The sequence below is a fragment of the Tachypleus tridentatus genome, chromosome 1, assembly GCF_004210375.1.
Source record: "Tachypleus tridentatus isolate NWPU-2018 chromosome 1, ASM421037v1, whole genome shotgun sequence".
NCBI classification, from domain to species: domain Eukaryota; kingdom Metazoa; phylum Arthropoda; class Merostomata; order Xiphosura; family Limulidae; genus Tachypleus; species Tachypleus tridentatus.
Window position 1 is genome coordinate 3,308,890 of NC_134825.1, and position 17,138 is coordinate 3,326,027.

The 17,138-nt window shown below is 33.1% G+C and overlaps 1 protein-coding gene across 13 annotated transcripts in view; it reads right to left on the reverse strand.

The window, feature by feature from the left end:
* The window catches only part of LOC143231342 (uncharacterized), a 36,591-nt gene extending 19,771 nt beyond the window's left edge, over nt 1-16,820 (reverse strand). For 3 of the 13 annotated variants that reach the window (XR_013017241.1, XR_013017232.1, XM_076466471.1), the window contains exons 1-2: nt 15,615-16,149; nt 4,407-4,543 (exon numbers count right to left, since the gene is read on the reverse strand). Coding sequence is in view for 11 of the 13 variants with exons in the window: in XM_076466471.1 (XP_076322586.1) it covers nt 4,407-4,515 (109 nt within the window). In the remaining 2 variants the exon portion in view is untranslated. The other 10 variants (XM_076466021.1, XM_076465959.1, XM_076466074.1 and 7 more) reach the window with 10 other exon arrangements.
* Between the last annotated feature and the right edge of the window lie 318 nt (nt 16,821-17,138).

Genomic DNA, 17,138 nt, shown 5'->3' on the forward strand with positions numbered 1-17,138 from the left:
CAATAGAGCACCTTTGGGATGAGATGGAATGGGAGGCTCAAAGCATGAACATACGGCCAACAAATTTACATGAACTGCATGATACTGTCAAAGCAGCATTGACCAAAATCACTACAGAATATTTCCAGCACCTTTTTGAATCCTTGTTATTCTAGGAGCAAAAGGGAGTCCTAATTGGTACCAGATAGGTGTACCTAATAACTTGGCCACTGAGTGTATATTTAAGTTCTTTTAATATTTACTTTTAAATTGAGAAATTAACTCTTGTAATATTAAAGTCTGAGTGATAAGGCACAATTTCATACAAAACTTATTGACACAAGTTTATAAAGTAGTAGTTCAATAAAATTTTCAATGCAAGTCAACAAACATGATGACATGGCCTTTGAGCCTTGATCTGTTTGAAAGGGTTAAAGTATAGCAGATTTGAGACTTTTGTTACAGCATATGATATATTTTATATCACATATTTTCAGACAACATTTGCAATATTGCCATAGATCATCATCTACAGAACACTCACAATTCTTATGAACCTACAAAAAACTACTAAAATAATAAGCCACAACTCCTTCGGTCATCATCATTCTGTGTGAACCTGACGATGACCGAAGAAGGTCGAAATGTTGTTCGCTCTTCTACGTAAAATATTTTCTGAACTCAAACGAGCCGTTTTTACATATATATTTTTCTCTACAAGTGGGTTTTCTTGACATCATTAAAGCTACAACTTCCAAGTGTCTGTTCTTTGGAATTACAAAAGCACAACTGCTGCTCAAAAAGACAAATGTTACCAAAGATAAAGAGTCTTCAGTGGCAGAGGTGCCACAAATAGTATGCAAAAATGTGTCTGTGGGTACAGGTTTGGTAAACTTATGAATGTACTTAAAGGGGCAATTATAGTCATAGAGGCAATCACTTCGAAAGGAAAGAGGTGCCCGAGTCTTGATGGCTAAGAAGGTGGAGGAAGAAGCAGAAGTTCTAGATACCTGGCAAAAGCTTTCACCTAGATTATCAGCAATGCTCTGGGTATCAGCTACTTCCTGGCAATCAGATAGCAAGATAGCGAGGGGGACAAAATTATATTGCCCAGTAACATTTCGAATCTTGTCCCATATCACTTTGGAACTGGTGGTAGAAAATATGCTGGTTGTGAACAAAATTCAAGAGTCCTTCTGGCTTTGACGTCTTACCCACCAAGCATATCCACAGGCCTGCTGGAAAGTATTGCGGTGCGAGAGTGTGGGATACTTACAAAAAGTATCCCAGGCCCGTTTTTGAGCCTTCCATGCCATGTGGCAGACAGGATTTCACCATGGACAAGGATATCGTGGAAAATGTGTCAAGGTTTTAGTAATACAATGAGCAGCTGCCTGTATAATACAGTCAGTTACTGCTGCTGCACAGTTGTCTATTGATGGATTACAGATGATGACAGGATCAAGTTCTGCGAGAGCAGTGAAAGAGGACCAGTTTGCTTGATCCAGTTTCCACTGGGGCACACATGGTGGGTGGCATCTACAACAGCCAGCCTCTCTCAGAATTATAGGAAAATGATCACTGCCTTATGGGTTATTGTCAACCCTCCAATGAAAAGTGGGATAATAGTGAAGGGGAGCAAACTGAGAGATCAACAGCAGTAAAGAACAGACTAGGTGCATGAAAATAAGTATAAAAACCACTATTGAGAAGAGAAATGTTGTGATCAGAGAGAGTATACACTGTATGGAGTGACCCCTCCCATCAGTATCAGCACTTCCCCAGGATTATAGAGGGAGAGGGCAACTGTTCAATGAGAGCATCAAGGATGATTGATCATAGGTTTCTCCTCTCCAGGCAACAGGTAAAGAGAACAAGCAGTGATGATATGACCCAAGGAAACACAGATGGCTATGGCCTCCAAAGGTGTGACAAGTGGCAAAAAAAGGGTGGGCACATGCTGATCAACCAGCAGTGCCACCCACCCCTTCATGCACTTGTTCATCACACAGCCTGTCAATTCTATTCAAAGAAAACTGCAGAAAGTGCCTGTACTGGCAGGTTTCAGAAATGTTTCCTGTAAGGAGAGACATACAGGATGGTAAGAAACAATCAGTGCTTTGAGGTCATCCAGAATACAACATAAACCTCAACAGTTTCATTGTATCAAGGTGGCCATATTTATTTATGTGTAGGCCAATTCAGTGGAAAGCCCTTCTGTTTACAACCACGTCTTTTATCTTTATTGTCTTCATTCGTGAGAGGTCTATCAACCTCCATGGATCCTGCCCTGGATTGATTGAGCATGTCTTTGTTGTTGGAAAGGAACTCCAGGGACTGAGGACATGAAAGAATGATCGTTTCACATCTTGGGGTTGGAAAAGAAGATGTACCAAGGAAATGCCTGTACCCGGAACCAAAAAAAGTGAATTTTGGGGTTTGTTGGAAGGTATCTTAGGGACAGAGATGAGTGTTAATGTTGGTTCATCAACTTTTTTAATCATGGAAGTCCAAAGACTTTTCATTTGATTTGAGAATGATTCATTTGGAGGCACAGAGAGATGTGTCTGCACTCCCATCTTGGACAGCAACTTTTGAGCCTCAGTGTAAGTAATGTTTTGAATTGTTTTGAAATGCTGCACCTTTTTTTCTTCCAACCATTTAAGGCAAGAATGAAAGTAGGATTGGTGAGAGCTTCTGCAATTGACACAATGAGGGTCTGTTTCACACCTGTAGGCATCATGGTCCTTGCCACAACAAGCACACTTCAAGGAACCACAATATGATGTCTTTGAGTGACCAAACTGCTGAAACTGGAAACATCTGAGAGGGTTTGGAATGTATGGTTGTACCTTGCAATTAAGATAACCTGGCAGGTGGATATGGTGATGTAAATGTCAGAATGAGGTCATTAGTCGGCATCATAATTCTATCTTTGAGATTAGAGATATACACCTCACTGCAGAAACTCCTTGGGTGGAGAAACCAGCAAGAATCTCTGACTCAGAAATGTTCTTCAAATCCTTTTCAACAATAACTCATCATGATGAATTCAAAGTAGCATGCGGTGTAATCTCAATAGGTGTATCTTCAATAGACTATGAATGCAAAAGGAGTTCACTGTGTTGAGATGTGGATATTTCCACCAATATGTCACCAGAGAGAAGCTTTTTGACTGACTTTGGAGAGCCAGCAAGTTCCTCTAGTCCCTTCTGAAGGAGAAAAAGAGACATCTGCCTAAAGGTTTGTCTGAAAGAGAATATAGTGTAAGAAAATGAGGTACACGTGTTACAGATTTTGAAGATTGCTGCTCAGAATCTTCAAGACGTGGTCATTTAGCTATGGACTGTTTTTCACCATTTTATTTAAGTTTTTATTTGGAGGATCCATAATAAAAAAAGAACATTTCAGTGCCCACTGACCCCATCCACCATGGAGCCCTACAAGGGGACACACTACAATGCCAAACAAGGACACTGCAGCAATGCCAGGATTTCATGAGCACTATACCAAAACACCAGCATCAGATACAATGTACACAACACCTGTTGAGAACATCCAACACTGGTACTTGGTTGATCCTTGCCCAAATGGACCAGCCAATTGACCCATGGCGGTCACCCCAAAGCTGCCCTTCTACAGGAATTCAAAATGAAAGTGGTGTTAAAGTTGAACCCCTCAACTATCAGGATTCTCTCCTCCCCTTCACATGTCACCACACACAGCAAACATGTGGGTGGATGTTTAAATCCAAGAGGAGTTAAACTGAAAGAACAGAACCTTCCCTGGTATGTCCCCTCACCATGTACAGGAATCCACACCAAGGGGAAAAATGAGAGAGAAATACTAAAATAATGTGGAACGGCATGACCATAACATGAAGGGGTGGCTCATTTTGGTAGTATAAAAACATCTTAATAACTAATAGAAAAAAAAAACAGCAAAATTATCCTTGGATCGTAACCCACACATTCCTCACCTTAGGCTTACAGATTTCCAGATATCGATCAAGACTGTCATATTTTCTGACTGAATCAGAAATTGCTTGTTGACAACAACATTGTAATTGGTAAGAAATTATGATAACTACACAAATATCATGGAATAAATGTTTCACTTTCAGTTTATACAAAGTGCTTTACCAGCAGTAGATAACTGGTTAATCTTTTAGCTTAGTTAGTGCAACACTCACTTATCATTTTGAGGTTTATCCTTGCCAATAATTATGACAATTTCATTGTGTTTAAGTTTCTGATATCAAGACTAAAATACTACCCAACCTTGAATAAATCTCTGGGACAACATAGATGTATGAAATAGTTTATTTACAGTCAATAAAATGAAAAATTTAGACACACAATAGAATCGGTAAAATGGCTGTGTTGTAAAACACACTAAACATTTAACTATTAAAGATACACACTTACTACTTGATAATGTAAATGTTTCATCTTCATTTCTCATCAGTTTGACAGCTAACAAAGCATCCTGCTTATCATCGTAAAATGGTTCAGTTTTTATCTTTAATACTTCCATGGTTATATCTTTATATTCTTGTCAAAACCTAATTTAAACAAAAAACAAGTAGGAATTAGTACTTACATTCTTCACAAATATTACAGTTTTAATTAAATACTCACTTAAAAATTCACATTATCTTCATAGTTTTTATGTAAATTAATAAACTACTTTACTTTTAAACTGTTACAAGTTCTCTTTATCTGACACTGTTTTTAAAACAAAATATTTAGAAACAAACCGTGACAATCTTTTCCAAGTTTCACGTAGTTTAAACATGACTAGCAGTAGGTTTTACCCCACTATATATACATATTTTACAAAACAGATAACATAAATAAACAATAATATAGACCTTGTAAAGATAGTATAAATTTTATTAAGTGTTTTAATGATGAATATAAACACTGCACATATATCAACCGTTTTGTGTTTCACATGAGTAGAAAGATAAAGTAAACAATAATAAACTTTGTCAAATATTCCAACACAGTCCTACCTTCCCATACACAAAGCAATCTGAATCTCTTTCTACCCTCTAAGCACTGTTGAAAGACATTTTGTGCTCAGTGCACCAGTCAATATACTTCACCAATTTGATTCTACTACTGATCATGTACATATCATTTAACTACTAACCACCAATGCTATCATGACACCAGCTTCAGCACTTATACTCCTTTCTGCTATTAGCACTCAATCCTCACTTTCTAGATTGGCACAACTTGTTTGTATCTACTATTTATGATTGTGCTATTTTGTCTTTCCATTTTTTTCACAAGATGTTTCTCCTCCTGTTTGCATTCAGTTGTGTTAACAAAATTTTGTTACATTTGGTTCTTGTTGTCAAATCAAGCAAGAACTTTGTATGGATTAATGATTCCACACATCAACTATAGTAATTCCTGTTACAATAAATAATACTACTGCCACCACTTCACAGGAATCAGGATAGAATATCAGTAGGAGAGGTACAGGCTTTAACTGGAATTTACTTCCATTGGTTTCCAGTTAACATTAGCACCATGGCATTGGGTCCCATTCCACATAGAAAAAAATACAAATACAATTTATTAACATAAAGATGTTTATGTATATTTGTAACTTGTGACTGACTACACACTATTTTGCTCAATGTTTAAAATATGAGTAATGTGAATAGAAGAATAACAGATTTATTACAAAAACATTATTCCAAAAGTTTTAAACTGATCTCCTCAATAGTTACTTTAAACAAATTTTTGTTAATCTTTTCTTCACATCTTACATTTAGTTTAACACAGGATAGTCCTAGTTCAAAACTTCAGTTACAGGTATATTAATAGCCTCTGCAAACAACCTAGGGCTTACTCTATTTATCTGTGAACCATCCATTCCAAAAAGCTGCTTTCTTCCACTGAAATGATCCCACAAATCCCCCCAGCAAGCCTGCTCATCCTTACATACCAATCCTAAGCCTAGCATTTAGCCCTGGTGACCTACTTATATCATCACTACAGTTAATTATGGACAGTATCCCTAACAAAATTAAGTTATGACCCTTTCTTTAAATGCTTTTATTGATCCATTGTACAGGGTGGCCCGTAAGTTCCTACCCATTTATATATCTTGTGTATCCAGTGTATCTGTGTGCTATCTCTCATTCCTGCTGCATAATATACCCACAAACTTGTCACAATATGCTCTTTAAGTGTAAATGGGCTTACATCAGCCATATTTCTCTTAAAAAAAGAAACAAATTTATAATACATGCTTAATTGAATAAAACATAATAACATATGGATGGGTAGAGACTTACGGGCCATCCTGTACTTATTAGTTCCTGTGACCAACCTTTCCATACATCATTAGCCACAACATGCACCACCAAAACTGCATCACTGCTACTTCCCCTTTCTTGTTTTATCAATTATATTCTCCACCTGAGCCCCTGGGTGACATAATCTGATTCTTTGCTCCTTACCCCACAGACTATCCTATTCACATCTTATCATGGAGTCACTTACAACCATAACCTCATAGTTCAATATATTACACATAACTTGTATATTTAGTGGCTTGTGATATATATATAAAAATGTCTCAAAAGGCATTTTCAAGCTGTATTATTAAATATCAAACTTTATGAAATTACAGTTTTGTTGGATCAAGAAATAAAGCACATTTGTGGTGTTCAACAAATATGCTGGGTAACAAGAAAGAACAAATAACTGAAAACTGCCCTTGAGTTAACACTAAAACATCAATACCATAAGTAAAGATGAGAAATCACTGACAGAATGGGCTACATGCCTAAGTGGAATAGAGAAGATTTTAACCTCCTTACACTCCATAACAGATGAACAAATTTACTGTCTCAAGTTTCAGTCCTTTTTCTACAGATGGTGAGTCTTCTTGTTGAAGTAGGAAATGGGACGAATGATGTCAAGATGAGGAGTAAAGGAAAATGTTGAGAAAATTTGTTAGTGGAACTGAAAATTATGAGCAGTGAAAATGACAATGCTGAGACAAAGCATACATCATGATACAATAAAGTAATTAAATGTTGACAATGAAGAGGTGCTGTCATAACGAAGATCCATACTCTCCAGTCAACATGTTTGATTTTCACCTTTGGCCATGTAAAAAAAACTAAGAGGTTACAAACATGAAGAAATTGACACATCATATTATTCAAGCTATATTGTGCACTCCTGTCATTAGAAGAATCAATGAATTTGATTATGTACATCACTAGAAATATCAATAGACCTGTTATAGATGAATATGAAAACATTCCAGACATGTTTTGACTCTAATGAACATTATATTGATAGTTTCCCCATCAATGGGAGAATGTGAAATGGAATTTAGTCAATCTAAAAACATTAATACATGGGCAAGGGTATCCAAGTGAGGAAACTTTGTATGCTTTGGTAAGAAGCAAGATAGGTGGGGTTACACTAGATTGTAATACAGTAAAAAGCATTGTGAATTGGTTAAAGGTGGATAAGATATATTGAAGGCCACACATGCTATGACTTTAAAGGAAAATATCGAATACCTAGTAGACAATTTACACCTGATTAAACTGAGTCTCAATAAATCTGGGAAATGTTGTATATGTTGTACAAAGTATTATAATTATATGCATTATTAGTAGATATTTATAAAAAAAAAGGTGTATCAAAATTCTTGTGTTACTGATGATAGACGTTTTGGTCAGATGGAATGCAAGTATCGTTCTAGTAAAAAAACAGGGTAGGTACTGTTTTTTGTATACAATATACTGTTTCCGCAGTACATTTGGTTATTAGTTTGTATACGAGTTGTAGTAATAGATGAAAATTGATGTGAATGCTTGTGTTAGTTCAGGTATAGGAAGTTTAGACAATATTGTATTAAAAGAGATATCAGGGGATAGCTATCTTAGAGTTAGCAAGAACTAATCAGGAAGAGTTAATTGAAAAACTACAAGATATTAGATAGACAATACTATGATGAGATAAGTGACTTGTTATCAGAATTAAAGGATATTAAATACAGTATATCAATATCACACTAAACTCTACAAAAATGTGGTTTGACTGGAAACATTTTGAAATTCTTATTCGAAACTGTGACCACTGACAATCTACGTGAATTAAACAAAGACATAGAGTGACATAAAAAGGAATCTAGAGAAATGATTCTCTTGATAGGTGAACAGGTGACTATAATCAGCTCATTATTTTAGACAGTTGAATTTTACTGTCAAAAGATTATTAGGAAAGTATCTAGAGCCACAGTAACTGTTACTAATGCATTGATACATACCATAGTATACAGACTAAACTTCATAAAGCAGGAATTAAAATGTTGGTTTATTAACACTCACATTCAGAATAAAATACACCAACAAACTTTTACTGTAGGAAGCAATAGAACAGAGTTAGACAAGCTAGTATAAGTCTTGTATGTAGCTGTGAATAAAGTTGAGTTTATATTTCCTACACTTGAGTAAATTGGAGTGTTCGATGAAATTGAAAGAAGACTACCCCATCATCTACAGTCTGTGATCTATATATATACGTAGAGATCAGATTAATGTGTGTTACACGTGCACTAATGTAAAGACAGCTACAGTAAAGGATACCTTATGGATGTTTACAGAGATACTATTGAAAGCAACAGATAAAATGTTTAAACTGTATAATACTGTACCCTTGCCCTTAGCATTAACCCATTCATTAGCTTTAACCATAGAGAATTAAATTCTATACATTGCTGTTTCTAGTACAATTAAAACGTTCCTCAAGTTATGTCATCAACAACAAGTATATTTGTTGATCTTTTGAACAGTTTATTGTTGAAAATCTAACCCATAACAATGGTTTGTTGTTGAATGTTAGTAATCGATGATAAGAATGTTAATATCCATTGAATCACTTTCAACAAGAACCAATACTGCATTACCATAGAACACAGTTATTTGATAAGATTACAAAATTGATCTTTACTCTTAGAATTAAACTAAATCTTTAAAACAAAACTATGGAATGTTGAATCTATAATATTTTAAAGAAAATTACACCTATAATAAAAATTGCAATATTTATTAGTGTTTTCAAAGAGAGGACAATATCCCAAAATTGCCTGATTTATGTGCCCCACAGTGACACAACAGTACATCTGCAAATTCATACAGCTAGAAACCAGGTTTTGATATACGTGGTGAGTAGAGCACAAATAGCCCATTTTGTTGCTTTTTGCTTAATTATAAACAAACAAACTTGACTTATGTTTAAGTTCTTGAGTTATTGGAGAGAAAGAACATTTCTGTAATTATTTAACCTTGGCTTTTTAGAATATTTAAGAAAGCATAATTATTATTAGTTTTATTAAAAATTTCAAAAATGTGAATACATAACAGGTAAAACTTTAACAAATACATTTTAAATGTTGTTGGATGCTGCAAAAATACACAACCAGTGACTGAAGCTTTATAAAAATACAGTGTACAACTAGTTTAACTGTTAGAAAAATCTTATAATTTTAAGAGACTACTTATAAAACATCATGTAATTTTGAGCTTAACAAATAATACACAAAACCATATTTGTCTCTAATGTGATTTGTGGTTCTGTTTTATGAGACAAACCTAAAAACATTAATTATAAACTTAGAATTTTGTCACAATAATGGAAAAGTTAATAAGGAGATAAAAAAAGGTGATGTGTAATAAAGTATTTTTCTCACAATAGACTCTTGGTACTATACAATTGACATCAGCACTGGATAGGGATTAGTGTATGACATTTCAGACACTCCATACTTTAACTCATTTGTTATTAATAACTACTAGCAGATTTATTTTGCTCTACATTATACATGTTAATAATTCAGATACACATTTTGACAATTCTTGCAATACCTGAGAAACACCAATGTTGCTGAGAAAATCTCTTGATCTGAGATGATCCTGAGCATTCTTAGTGAATGGTCAGAAACAAATAAGTCTAACCCTTTTGCAATGGGCTCTGTATAATATACACAAGTTTATCTACACATTTGCATACATTAAGTATTTGTACTATAACCTTTCATACAGCATGTGTATCTGCACAAATTTTGGTAGACTTTTAGTAAGCATTACAAGTACTTTGTACACATAAAATCAGATTTTTAATGAAATATTTATACTAAAAACTTGTTTGAGAAAGTAGTCTTTCTTTACTAGTCTGAGTGAAAAGTGTTTTCATGTTATAATTAAAAAACTTGTTCATCCTCAAACTCTCAAATATTATTTACATAATCTCTTTAAAACTTCCTAAATATATTTCAAATGTTTGTTTTCTGTAAAACTTCATATTTTTCTTATTTTCTGTACTCTAAACATGTGGGGATCTGTCACACAACCAACCTCATAACCACCATACAAAAATTAGGAAAAAAAATATGAGTTATGCTTTTTTGGTGCTAAAATGACTACAAGTTATAACATGGAAATACAACTAATTAGTCAAAGTAGTTTAGGTCTTATTGTGTTATACGAACATATACATTTTTTATTATTATATTACCCTTCCAGCCATGCCTACCTAACATTACATAGCTTGCATTGACACAGTGCATGTGCTCTCAGATAACAATATCCAATAATATAAAACTGACCTTTGTTTTCCCTGTTTTGGCTATGTTTTAGTGAACTAGTATTTTGTAATATACAGTCACATTTCAATTATTATATATGTATATATATAAATTATTACTATTTATAAATAAATTATTAAACTTAGTTTTCTTAAAATATAGAGCACTCAACCAAGAAGTAAAGCAAACAATTATTTATTCTCAATATGACCTTTATAATCAGTTGTTGCTGGACACTGGTTGCTAAGCCTTTAAAATTTCACACATGGAGGATATCACACAATTTTTTTTTAAGGTTTTATATACATACAGTTGAATAACAAAAAAAATCATAAATAACTATATTGATACAATATAATTCTACTATAACTTATTGAGCATACTATGGCTTTTTGTTTTTAATTTTATAAAATATGAAACTTTGGGTTGACTATAAGTCTACCTCCTTGGAAGCTTATCAAAAAAAAACATGATAGCCTTTTCAAAGATTAAAATGGAAGAGAAAACCACTCTGAAAATATACCAAGCTGTAGATTGGTTATTCACATGTCCTATACTGTAGTGAGAGTATAAAATGGACCTTTTCAAAACATGAAAGAGTTGAAGAGGGCCACCATGTTTGAATCAGTAAATATCCATATCTCAGCAAAATAAAAAGATATGATGCTCTTATTTTATATTCTAGGTCGTCAATATTAATAATTTGGCTTTCTAATTTCTAAAAAATTATAGACTTGATATTTTGACATCATAAGCATCTAATTTTAAACAGCGTTGCATTCAACATATGTGGCTCACTAAAATCTATATTTAAATGTGTTCTTTTAATACTTACATTTAAATTAAGAAATTAATTCATACATAATATCAAAATTTGAATTATAATCTGGGTCATTCCATGTCAAATCATCCAGGGGGCTGCAGGTGACTCCCACAGAATGCCTTGAAAAAATTCACATGTGCTCATCTACCCATACAATGAAACACTGCCAAAGATTAGATAAATATCTCTACTAGTTTCTGATTTACAGCCCTGTAAATTTTTTTTTTTGAATATATGGTAAAAATCTGAAAAGGCTGAATAACTGGTGACATGGTCAAACTGTGGCCTGAAGTAGGGCTATTTTTAGCTAAATCATGAAAAGTTGCATGCAACTAAATTTTGTTACAGGAGATCTAACAGACTTTTAATTACAACAATTGTTGATCTATCAACTGATATATTACAGGAAATTTGAAAACAAAAATTCAGCTTTGTATTATATTAAGTCTTAGAGCTATGACTTATTAAATAAACCAATGTTTTTTTACAATTTTGGGTTTTCAGGTGATTTTACACCCTCACTAGGAAAATCCTAAGAGAGATAAACATGGTTTGAGACCATTTTTGAATTCTGTGGGATTAAGTCAGTCAGAGTAGCAAATTTCAGCCTTCTACCACCATTACTCTTGCAGCTTTAAGCAGCCAAAGTTGCCCGAAAAACAATTTGCCAAAAATAACAAAAAACTAATTAAATTTTACAGGGCTGTAAATCAGAAACTATTAGAGATATTGATCTAATCTTTGGTAATATTTCATTATATGGACAGATGAGCACATGTGAATTTTTTCAACACATTCTGAGGGGGTCACCTGGAAAATTTTTCAAAATCTGGGTGATTTGACATAGAATGTCACATCCATAATTATTCCAGACTTATGGAGAGAAACTTATAAAGCACTAGTGCAATAAAATTTTGAATGCAAATCAACAAATGCGATGATATGGCCTTTTAACTTTGACCTGACTTGTAAGCTGATAAGTGTAAGGTGGTACAAGCTGGACCATTAGTGGAACTCATTAATCAACTTAAGAAAAACAAAAAAGATGTCAAAACATAAAGTAGAAGGTTCTTTTAATGACGTACTTCTACAGAAGTTTACATAAAAAACACCAACAGAATGAAGGTAGATGGTTGTCAAATATGAAGTGAGTGGGGTATTAAAACATGTATATTTGTTTTTACTTAGCCTAATTGTTAGTATTCTTAACTTTTACATTAAGCATTACCTGCTGGCTGCAGCATGAAACAGCAGCTAAGGAGGTTGGTAGAAGTCCAAGTTCTATCCAATACTTAGAGTGCAGTAATTATTATTAAATTAGTAGTTCAAGTAACTTAAAAACATAAACTACATTTTGTCTCCTATATCCAGCAATAGCATGGCCTTTCATTTTCATCACATAACACAACTAAAACTGTACAATTAAAAGATTACCTATGAGCAAGAATTAGTGTTAAATAACCAACTAAAACTGCACTAACATGAAAGAAATAATCAAATAATAGAATTTAACATTTTAAATTACTACCATTTGTGATTTTGATTATTGTATTTATCAAACTGTTGTTATTATAATTTTTCATTATCATTTTTGGTTACCACAAGGTTCATAATTGTGAAATACTTTATAACTTGTACAATATTTTGTAAGCATACCATATCTATCTTAAAATTTACAACAGTGGTCCTTCAAGCTTGGTTTTATCTCTACTAGTACCATATAATACCAAAATAATGTCACACATTTCTCACTGGCTCTAAACAAACACCACATCTTCATTCTTGTACTGGTGATATGCAAGTACATCAGTAATTGCTTTTTATTTTGATTATGAATCAAAGTTGGTTAATTACTATCAGTAGGCTTACACTGTATATTTAATATTGGAACTTTATATTTTAATAACAGTTTCTTTCTCTGAGCAAGTTGTGAACCAAAATGTAATGTTGATCCTTAAGCCTAACCTAAATGCTTCTTTGTCAAATAAGAAGACAGAAAATGAGGCATCATTTATTTGAGCAATTTCCTACAGCCTGCAAGTTTAAGTATATCTTAAATGCTAAAAACCATTCATGTACTCTCAACAACCTTAGCTATAAATGTCACAAACAAGTACATGCTTCAACAGTTAACATAATATGTAATGCCCCACTTGTATACAAACACTGGCCTTTTGTATAAGCCATACTGTTTAATTTTTGTTCAGAAGTTTTTATTAATACTGTGTAAGATCACTTGGGTAAGCAAGCCTCTTTCTTACTCCATCTCCATTCTTGTATAGGTCTGCAGTAGTTCATGAAAGTACAAGCAAATATTAAAGTATTACAGTAAAATCCAAAAATGAATATAGAAGGATGTTGGATGAATTCAACAAAGTTGTCTATCTTAAGTTTTCAAACTAAAAAAAAAAAAAAGGTTTGAGTCTAATCATAGAAACTGTTAAAAATAACACTAGTCCTAAACATTGTATCACTTATCCAAGTTACATTAAATAAAGTACAGGTGTAACCTAATTTCTGAAGATAAAACAATACAGAACAATTTATTATGTGAAGCTGGAGATTAATCAAAAGGTTTAAATATGAACATATTTTCCTCAGGGCTGATTTTTAGTGTACAGTGATGCACTATAGGTCTATTTGAAAATAAAAACAGAAGTGTTATAGAAAGATTGAGTTTCACAAGATGAATGATATAGATTATGAAAAATAGTTTAATACAGATACAGCCACATGCTGAAGACTTTATTCCTCTAACGTCAAATACATTATTTACAATGCACAACCACATCGAGTATTAAATTATTTTGCTTGCAAGGTCAAACTTAAAATGTTAGTTCAACTAAAATGTTAAATCACCTGTAATTGTTAGTTTTACTAAAAACAGGGAGAATATATACAGTCTTGTCAAAACAGTTGAAGTTCAGATGTGTTAAAATATGAAGAAAGAAATTCATCAAGGCAGCAAAAAAGCAAGTGAAGTCTGGTTTTTCTCTAATACTGATGAGAATGTTGATGACAAATCATCCAAAACCTAAATTCAGATTTTTATGTCTAACCTGATCAAACTTCATGTGTGTACTGAATACCATTGCATTTTAAAATTGCAAACTAACAGTAATTGTAAAATTGTTTACTGTGAGAACATGTTTTTATCAAACTGAAATTTTGAGTGGGTAACATTATGGTGCTGTTCAGTGTATTTAGCTTTCTGGCTGTGTAACTTCTTTCATGTATTGTTCTGAGAATAAAAGAATCAACTACATTAGCACAAAATGTCTTTGTCCTTCACTTGGAAGTATTTCTTCATCCAGGTTCAGGCCGAGTGCCTGCTGTGTAAGAAAGGCACAAGACAAAGGCAGACAAAACACAAAAAAAAGGAAAAGAAAAAGAGATCTCAGGAATAACTGTCTCTCAAACAAAGAAAATTAGCAATCAGTGGTCACTCAATGACCAGGAAGGAATACTTAGAAAACAAAAGAAAAAAATTAAGGGACTTTAACAGTCATCCTGCAGTGGTCATTTACCACAAAATTATGAAGATGATTGCAATGGATAATCACCCTTTCAGCATTGGAGAAAATGTTATTAAACTTGGAGGATATGAAAACTTAAAGTCATTAAAGGATGCCACATGTGAAGACTGTCTGTCATGTTATGAAGATGAAGACCTAAACAGATCAGAAACAACAAGGAAGAAAATAAAGGATGAGCCAAGCCTTTCTGAATTAATAACTGAAATTGAAAAATACATCCTTCCATCTACTGACAGTATATCTTTCTGGAGGGGGTCATAGATAGGCAAGGTCTTCCTAACCATTTCTCAACTGGCATGCAATTTTCTCTTTTGTCCATCTCAAGAACTCCTCTTAAGCCAGATGTGTATTTGACACTTCCCCACACTGGGGAAGAACTTGTTTCTTTACCACAACTTACACAGATCATGAAGAAGAATGTTCCAATGACTCCTAAAGAGCTATGTCCTTTACTTTAAAAATGCACAAGTTAACTTCTACCATATCATTTTTCAATTACATCTTCAACTTAATTATGAAGATATAACTGCTGTATGCATCATCTAACTTGTTTAAAGAAAACTAATCACTTTCATAGAGTACACTTATTTCAACTGAGGTACATATTTTAAAAGATCTTTTTTTCAGATACTTGACTGGATCCATACCCAAAATTGGTATCTGGCTGGAACTGAGGTCTAATCCATTTCTTTCTTTCTCTTCCTCAAGAAAATCCAAAATATGGAAGAAGTTTCCTTTTCAGATGGACAACTGCAGTCAACCACTAAACAATGGAACACTTGCATGCCTTTGTGCCTATGAAGCCAGTAATGTAGTTTGTTTGAAACCAGCATGTGTTGGTATAATGTGCCATTACACTTCAATATTCTATTAGTACTAATGTTAAATAATTTGCTGTGAATATATACTTTTCCTGTACTGCTTTTATCTCACATTTACTTTCAATTCTTCTGATTATTTTTTAAGATTCACACTTTCTAGTTCAACAAACAGAATATGATAACTTAAAAAGTTAAATGTGAACCCACTGAAAAAAACTTGAAAGTATAAACTTGCAGGCCTGAGTTGGCTACGTTTTCTCGGCGAAACTAAAACCGTAAAAAATCTTAAACCCCAATATTAATAAGTATTACATTTTCTAACACACGGTTTACAAATAAACTACGTTCACTACCACTAGTAACACACACCTTAATGACTTCAAAACAAGCTTGCGTGAAGTTCATAACTGCACGTAAACACAAAAAGAAGTTAATATACGAAATGATAATGTGTGCAGCTGGTAAGAAACTTGTTATTTTAATCGTTATCATTTATAACCATTTTCAGAAACACAGAAATGAGTTAAAATAAAAACAACAACAATGAAGGCTTTAAAAGTCTTGGGGATCCTGGATAGAAAAATAACTTAGTTTTTGTACCATGGCTTTTAATGAGTGTCATTACAGCAATCATTCAGAGAAACGTAAAAAATTTACAAAACACCTCATTAAATTTTACAAATTATTTCATGGATCATACGTAAATAATAGCGAAAATAATAACAGAAGTGTTGATGCGTTTCACTACCTGCGGAAACAAATAACAGCGGTGTCAATATTACTAATTTAACTACTTATTAATGAGATTTAACATAGTGATCGTTGACGGAAGGTAGGAAAACACAAATACATATATAAACAAATAAGTACAGAATTGTATATATTAATAAAAACATTTTTAAAAAAGTGTACCATACTTAACCAAGGTAAGTATTAAATATCAATTTAACACAGGTCTGCGGATTTAAACTTCATGAACATTGTTTTGGTTTTATGAACAGGTTAGCTATAAATCAGCAACGCAAATTCTGAAAATAGTATTAATATTTTTTACTATCACGTATTATTACAAATCCGAAAAACCCTTACTTAGATCAAGTTATTATTTCGTTCAGCACAATGTACATTTTTATTGTTATGCTTGTCAATAAAAACACTAACATTCTGAAGAAAGGGAAGAACATTGATTTCAAATGAATATGCATCCTCATTCATCTTGATTTGTACGTATATGTGAAATCTATGTATTATAGTCTCAAAACTACTTACTGTGGTTTTCACTTCATGTATTGCGTCTGGAGGGTCTTGTTTTGATAACCAGTAACAATCAGCTATAAAGTTTATGTTTCA